This window comes from Oncorhynchus masou, chromosome 18 (assembly GCF_036934945.1).
Source record: "Oncorhynchus masou masou isolate Uvic2021 chromosome 18, UVic_Omas_1.1, whole genome shotgun sequence".
Classification (NCBI taxonomy): domain Eukaryota; kingdom Metazoa; phylum Chordata; class Actinopteri; order Salmoniformes; family Salmonidae; genus Oncorhynchus; species Oncorhynchus masou.
The window spans coordinates 74,138,414-74,146,421 of record NC_088229.1 but is presented as its reverse complement, the minus strand read 5'-3'; the positions used below and the strand labels follow the sequence as shown (position 1 = coordinate 74,146,421).

Genomic DNA, 8,008 nt, shown 5'->3' with positions numbered 1-8,008 from the left:
TGTTCTGTAACAGGACAGCAGAGATCACATTTACACGAGAAAATCTTTATTAAAGATGTAACAAAAAAATACATTTTCAGGATCTAGATGTTACAACAACAAATAAATCACTAGAGAAATACTGGAATAAAGTGTATAAACATTTTCCTGAGCAACGATACAATAGTAAAACAATGTCTGTTTTGACACTTTAATAATAAATAAATAATAAAATCTATATCAGAAAAATGATCTTGAAAAAATAGATCCCATTTAAACTACAGTAAAAATGTACAGTAGAACTACAGTATAACTACAGTATACATACAGTATAACTACAGAAATACAGTACAACTACAGTAGAAATACAGTATAAATACAGTATAACTACAGAAATACAGTACAACTACAGTAGAAATACAGTATAACTACAGAAACAGTAGAACTACAGTAGAAATACAGTATAACTACAGAAATACAGTAGAACTACAGTACAGATACAGTATAACTACAGTAGAAATACAGAACTACAGTAGAAATACAGTACAACTACAGTATAACTACAGAAATACAGTACAACTACAGAAATACAGTACAACTACAGAAATACAGTACAACTACAGTAGAACTACAGAAATACAGTACAACTACAGTAGAACTACAGAAATACAGTACAACTACAGTAGAACTACAGAAATACAGTACAACTACAGTAGAACTACAGAAATACAGTACAACTACAGTAGAAATACAGTAGAAATACAGTACAACTACAGTATAACTACAGAAATACAGTACAACTACAGAAATACAGTACAACTACAGAAATACAGTACAACTACAGTATAACTACAGTAGAAATACAGTACAACTACAGTAGAACTACAGAAATACAGTACAACTACAGTAGAACTACAGAAATACAGTACAACTACAGTAGAACTACAGTACATATTTATTATACCATAACTATTCCCAGAGACAGTATATTTTATGTGTGTAGTTAAATCTAGTTCCGGCCTACATTCAAGACCAGGATTGTCTGCAAGTCAAATTGATATCAGCAAGTTACCTAAACTAGTCTAAGCTCATCATTCCCTTACAAAGCAATCCAAACACTTTGAAGAATACCTCAATAGATCTATTGTTTCAGAAGTAGCACCTCGTATTTACTTGCCAATGGAAGAATCCAAGGTATTAACATAACAAACATGAATGTAGCAAAGCAGCCCAGGCCATTTACAAGCTTTGTTGTAGCTCATATCTGAACCGGGCCCTATCAATTTGTACTCGTCTCTTAGTATTTGTGTGTCGTGGTTTGTTCTACATCTCTTAGTATTTGTGTGTCGTGGTTTGTTCTACATTTCTTAGTATTTGTGTGTAGTGGTTTGTTCTACATGTCTTTAGTATTTGTGTGTCGTGGTTTGTTCTACATGTCTTTAGTATTTGTGTGTAGTGGTTTGTTCTACATCTCTTAGTATTTGTGTGTCGTGGTTTGTTCTACATCTCTTAGTATTTGTGTGTAGTGGTTTGTTCTACATGTCTTTAGTATTTGTGTGTCGTGCTGAATGTAAAAACACAGATGAATGTTCATATTTTTCCACGGTCCAGCAGGGAGGCAGCGAGCTGAGCCTGCAGAGCCATCTGGTGGAAAGTCCTGCCGTCCGTCGCCTCCCTCACCTTCTCCCTCATATGGAAGGAGGCGCGAGCCACTCTACGAGCCTCCTCCTGCACCTCCTCTCTCTGCCTCTGCAGACGCTCCCTCCGACGCTCCTTCAAATCAAAAATCAAACTTTTATTTAATGTACATTTAAAAATCGCTGAGACACACTTTACAGTAACATAATTGAACGTCTGTCCCAAATGGAACCCGGGTTCCCTCCAAATTAAATAAAAGTACCCCCTTCCCCAACACCACACACCCTACCACACACACCTTCCCCAACACCACACACTCCTTCTCCAACACCACACTCCTTCTCCAACACCACACACTCCTTCTCCAACACCACACACACCTTCCCCAACACCACACACACCTTCCCCAACACCACACACACCTTCCCCAACACCACACACACCTTCCCCAACACCACACACCCTACCACACACACCTTCCCCAACACCACACACCCTACCACACACACCTTCCCCAACACCACACACACCTTCCCCAACACCACACACACCTTCCCCAACACCACACACCCTACCACACACACCTTCCCCAACACCACACACCCTACCACACACACCTTCCCCAACACCACACACACCTTCCCCAACACCACACACCCTACCACACACACCTTCCCCAACACCACACACCCTACCACACACACCTTCCCCAACACCACACACACCTTCCCCAACACCACACACACCTTCCCCAACACCACACACCCTACCACACACACCTTCCCCAACACCACACACCCTACCACACACACCTTCCCCAACACCACACACACCTTCCCCAACACCGCACACACCTTCCCCAACACCACACACCCTACCACACACCTTCCCCAACACCACACACCCTACCACACACACTTTTCCCCCAACACCACACAAACACCTTCTCCAAACACACACACCTTCCCCAACACCACACACTCTTTCCCCAACACCACACAGAGCTTCTCCAACACCACACACTCCTTCTCCAACACCACACACTCCTTCTCCAACACCACACACTCCTTCTCCAACACCACACACTCCTTCCCACAACACACACCTTCCCCAACACCACACACACCTTCCCCAACACCACACACACCTTCCCCAACACCACACACACCTTCCCCAACACCACACACACCTTCCCCAACACCACACACACCTTCTCCAATACCCCCCCCCCCCCCCCTAACACCACACCTTCAGGGAGAGGCAGCATTCTCTCAGCTGTCTCTCAGTCTCCTCCTCTCTCTGTACACTGTCTAGGAGGCGCTGGTGGCAGAGGAGTCTCTCCATGTTTTCCTGCTGTGCCCGCTGTGCCCTGCTCCTCCTCTGGGTGTGAGCGTTCTGGCTTGCCTGCTCCATACGACGCTGACTCAGCTGGGCCAGTACCTGGACAAATACAATAGAACGTTATTGTCCGATGTGAGTTGGTTAGGGTTTAAGTGTCTTGCTCGAGCACAACGGCATCAAGTGGCACCTGAGATTCTAATGCCATTAACCCTCCAGTTGCAGGCTCATTTCTGTCAGATTGTCTCGGCATCACTGGGATTCTAACCCTATACCCCCCTCCCCTCCCCATCTCTCTGCAAAATGTAAAGGGGTTCACAGGCCTAATATTTAATCTGAGGAAATGTGATCATAACTATTATTTTAGCGATCCACCCTTGACAAGCTAGTAAAGGTCCTAATAAAAAGGCCCCATCCTGCTGAGGTGAGATGCTGGACAGGCTAGTAAAGGTGAGATGCTGGACAGGCTAGTAAAGGTGAGATGCTGGACAGGCTAGTAAAGGTGAGATGCTGGACAGGCTAGGAAAGGTGAGATGCTGGACAGGCTCGTAAAGGTGAGATGCTGGACAGGCTCGTAAAGGTGAGATGCTGGACAGGCTCGTAAAGGTGAGATGCTGGACAGGCTAGTAAAGGTGAGCTGCTGGACAGGCTAGTAAAGGTGAGATGCTGGACAGGCTAGTAAAGATTTGATGCTGGACAGGCTAGTAAAAGTGAGATGCTGGACAGGCTAGTAAAGGTGAGATGCTGGACAGGCTAGTGAAGGTGAGATGCTGGACAGGCTAGTAAAGGTTAGATGCTGGACAGGCTAGTAAAGGTGAGATGCTGGACAGGCTAGTAAAGGTTAGATGCTGGACAGGCTCGTAAAGGTGAGATGCTGGACAAGCTAGTAAAGGTGAGATGCTGGACAGGCTAGTAAAGGTGAGATGCTGGACAGGCTAGTGAAGGTGAGATGCTGAACAGGCTAGTACAGGTGAGATGCTGGACAGGCTAGTAAAGGTGAGATGCTGGACAGGCTAGTAAAGATTTGATGCTGGACAGGCTAGTAAAAGTGAGATGCTGGACAGGCTAGGAAAGGTGAGCTGCTGGACAGGCTAGTAAAGGTGAGATGCTGGACAGGCTAGTAAAGATTTGATGCTGGACAGGCTAGTGAAGGTGAGATGCTGGACAGGCTAGGAAAGGTGAGATGCTGGACAGGCTAGTAAAGGTGAGATGCTGGACAGGCTCGTAAAGGTGAGATGCTGGACAAGCTAGTAAAGGTGAGATGCTGAACAGGCTAGTAAAGGTGAGCTGCTGAACAGGCTCGTAAAGGTGAGATGCTGGACAAGCTAGTAAAGGTGAGATGCTGGACAGGCTAGTAAATCAAATCTATGTATATAGCCCTTCGTACATCAGCTGATATATCAAAGTGCTGTACAGAAACCCAGCCTAAAACTCCAAACAGCAAGAAATGCAGGTGTAGAAGCACGGTGGCTAGGAAAAACTCCCTAGAAAGCCCAAAACCTAGGAAGAAACCTAGAGAGGAACCAGGCTATGTGGGGTGGCCAGTGCTCTTCTGGCTGTGCCGGGTAGAGATTATAACAGAACATGGCCAAGATGTTCAAATGTTCATAAATGACCAGCATGGTCAAATAATAATAATCACAGTGGTTGGCGAGGGTGCAGCAAGTCAGCACCTCAGGAGTAAATGTCAGTTGGCTTTTCATAGCCGATCATTAAGAGTATCTCTACCGCTCCTGCTGTCTCTAGAGAGTTGGTAGTCTTGTCCCATGTGGTCATTCCTCAAGCACTGCAGTGCCTTAGACCGCTGCGCCACTCAGGGGGCCCCATGTCACTTATTTGGAGCGACTCCTATAGAAAGAAGCACCTTGTCTGCTGGATATAAAACAAGTTACAGTGTTCACAAAGCACTGGGAAGTCTTGAACGGTCCAGAGCTTCTTTGGTGTTATGTGATCCCATTGGCTGGTTAGTTAAAAACCTAAATAAACAGGAATCCTCTGTTCTCCCCGTTCCAGTTGTCTATGTTGACAATGAAATGTATCACGCTAGAATGTTAACACGCTAGAATGTTAACAATCACATTTATGAATGAAATTAGAACGTTTTCCTATCAGTCTAATTTGCAGAAACATTGTGATTGGAAGATGGCTGCGTAGGTTCTTAATTAAATCAGGATCAAATCCTCTGATCTCCTTGAGCTCATTAATGATACAATGTTCATAATTGAAGATTGCTGAAAAGGCCAGTCTTTTTGTCAATGACAAGGAGTGGAATGTCAGCTGAAGAGAACAGTACTCTGGCTAGTATAGTATGCCAGGGACTGTGGGAATGTGTGTGCTCACTTTCCAGTATTGTTTATGGCATGTATTATAGTGTACAGTTGTGTGGAGGGTTTACGTATATCTGTGTGATGTCCTTGCCTCTTTCTCTCTGAGCTGCTGTTTGCTGTGCCAGGAGGCTCGGAGCTGGGCCCTCTGGATCTGCTCCTCCTCCCTGGCCGATCTCTCCTGCAGCTCCGTGAGCCGCAACGCCACTGCCTGGGCCCTCTTCTCCCAGGAGCGCTGCAGTTTCTCCTCCAGGGCACTCCTCATCAGCGCCTCCTCCTCCTCCAACTGCTGCTGCACCTCCCGCTTCAGGAGGAGGCATCTGAGATGTTCCCCCTGGTTCTCTTGTTGGAGCCTCTTCCTCTCCCTCCTCTCTCGGATCGCCCTGCTCCTCCTGGCCCTCTGCTCCTTCTCCTGCGACAGCTGCTCCTCCTTCTCTCTCCCTGCCTGCTCCAGACGCTCCATGTCTTTGAGCAGCTGCTCCTGGAGGCATTTGCGCTCCTCCGCTTCTCTCCTCGCCATCTCTTTCTTGTCTCTTTTCCGCACCTCCTGCTCCTCTGTGAGCCTCCTCCAGCGATCCTCCCGCAGTAGCACCTCCTGCTCGCGCTGACCGGCCAACTCCTTCTCCTGGCGCTCCTTCTGCCTCCTCCGCGCCTCCAGCCCATCCTGCCACCGCTGCATGCTCTTCTCCAGCTCCTCCTTCCTCCTGCGCTCCGCCTGGACCCGTCGCACCTCCTCCTGCCTCCGGGCCTCCTCTCTCTCCTGCTCCTCCTGCTGGCTCAGCATCAGCCTGGTCTGCTTCTCTTGGTGCTTCACCAACATCAGAGCAGCTATCTTACGGTCTTTCTCTGGGACTGTGACATTCATCTTCTTCCGGACGTCTCGAGTGAGCCTCTCCAACTGTCTTTCTGTGGCTGGGGAGTGTCGGAGGTCACCAAGACTTAGGCTGGACACCATCATGTTCTTGTCAGTTGGTCTCAAGCTGTTTCTGTTTTGTTTTCTGGTGATAGCAGCAGAATAGGAGGACCTGCCATTGCTCACAGATTTCCTTCTGGGGCTGTCGTCCACAGATGGATTATTTTGCGTTCTACCATCACAGGAGTCCTCTCTTGATTTGGGATCTTCGAGAGAGTTCCGACTTTCTACCTCGACGACAGTTTCGAGGGCAGACAGTTTAAGAGACGGTCGTCTTTCTTCCGTTTCTAAAAGAATCTTCTCTCTCTCTTCACGGCACAGCTGTAAAATCCCCCTGCCTTCCTTTTCGTACGCCTCGTAGAGAACCGTCATTGCCTTAAACGGGATCTCTGGGTTTACGTTGTCATCAACGAAATCGCTTAGAGATTTTATTAAAAGTTGAACGGGTTTGACGCCGAGTCTTGCACATGATTCCAATGACCGCGGACTGGTTAAAACATACGTACTGTCCTCGGCGTCCGTCGTATCAAAGTTGTCGAGATCCAAGTGCAGCGTCGGAGACGGCGGACTGCTTTCTCCCATGACAGCTAGCTAGCTAGCGTGCTTATAGCTACTTATCTAACTAGCTAGAGTGCTTATAGCTACTTAAATAGCTAACTAGAGTGTTTATAGCTACTTAACTAGCCTGCTAGAGTGCTTATAGCTACTTAAATAGCTAACTAGAGTGCTTATAGCTACTTAACTAGCTAGCTAGAGTGCTTATAGCTACCTAAATAGCTAACTAGAGTGCTTATAGCTACTTAACTAGCTAGCTAGAGTTTTTATAGCTACTTAACTAGCTAGCTAGAGTGCTTATAGCTACTTAACTAACTAGCTAGAGTGCTTATAGCTCCTTAACTAGATAGCTAGAGTGCTTATAGCTACTTAACTAGCTAGCTAGAGTTTATAGCTACTTACCTAGCTAGCTAGAGAGAGTATAGCTACTTAACTATCTAGCTAGTGTTTATAGCTACTTAACTAGCTAGCTAGCGTGCTTATAGCTACTTAACTAGCTAGCTAGAGTGCTTATAGCTACTTAACTAACTAGCTAACTAGAGTGCTTATAGCTACTTAAATAACTAGCTAGAGTGCTTATAGGTACTTTAGCTAGCTAGCTAGTTAGCTAGGTAAGTAGCTATAAGCACTCAACTAACTAGAGTGCTTATAGCTACTTAACTAGCTAGAGTGCTTATAGCTACTTACCTAGCTAACTAGAGTGCTTATAGCTACTTAACTAGCTAACAAGAGTGCTTATAACTACTTAACTAGCTAACAAGAGTGCTTATATCTACTTAACTAGCTAACAAGAGTGCTTATAGCTACTTAACTAGCTAGCTAGAGTGCTTAGTTACTTAACTAGCTAGCTAGAGTGCTTATTGCTACTTAACTAGCTAACTAGCGTGTTTTATAGCTACTTAACTAACTAGCTAGCTAGCGTGTTTATAGCTACTTAACTAGCGTGTTTACACCTACTTAACTAGCTAACTAGCGTGCTTTATAGCTACTTAACTAGCTAACTAGCATTAGCCTTTACTATGGACACCATCGCATCGCAGACAGGCAAACCAACAGGTACCACAACAACAACAAAATAGCAAGTAAAAATCGATATTTCTTATGAAATGCGTTCAGTATTTTGATAGCTGTCAAATACGAAGAAGAAGGAGAGAGAGACCTTTCAAAACATTGCCTACCGGTGGAAACTCAGCGTCGCTATTTTGTTGTGACCATGGCTGCAAAACCCAAAAGATTTCTCTGGAAAAGAGGGATTATTTCT

The 8,008-nt window shown here is 45.6% G+C and overlaps 1 protein-coding gene across 1 annotated transcript; it reads right to left on the bottom strand.

Annotated features, from left to right (window-relative positions):
* Nucleotides 1-30: 30 nt before the first annotated feature.
* On the bottom strand, nucleotides 31-7,266 carry LOC135505257 (coiled-coil domain-containing protein 177). Its single transcript, XM_064924458.1, has 3 exons — nucleotides 5,374-7,266; nucleotides 2,866-3,057; nucleotides 31-1,752 (listed from the first exon to the last, which is right to left on the bottom strand). Exons 1-3 carry the CDS (start codon nucleotides 6,772-6,774, stop codon nucleotides 1,570-1,572), a joined length of 1,776 nt encoding a protein of 591 aa, XP_064780530.1. The 5' UTR covers nucleotides 6,775-7,266; the 3' UTR covers nucleotides 31-1,569.
* Between the last annotated feature and the right edge of the window lie 742 nt (nucleotides 7,267-8,008).

What these genes read in the sequence shown, in the direction of transcription:
- LOC135505257 (XM_064924458.1), bottom strand. Translation starts at nt 6,774, where the DNA reads ATGGGAGAAAGCAGTCCGCCGTCTCCGACGCTGCACTTGGATCTCGAC. An exon ending in AGCAGCTCAGAGAGAAAGAG is followed by an intron (nt 3,058 to 5,373) that starts GCAAGGACATCA and finishes GTATTTGTCCAG; the next exon opens with GTACTGGCCCAGCTGAGTCA. An exon ending in AATGCTGCCTCTCCCTGAAG is followed by an intron (nt 1,753 to 2,865) that starts GTGTGGTGTTAG and finishes TTTGATTTGAAG; the next exon opens with GAGCGTCGGAGGGAGCGTCT.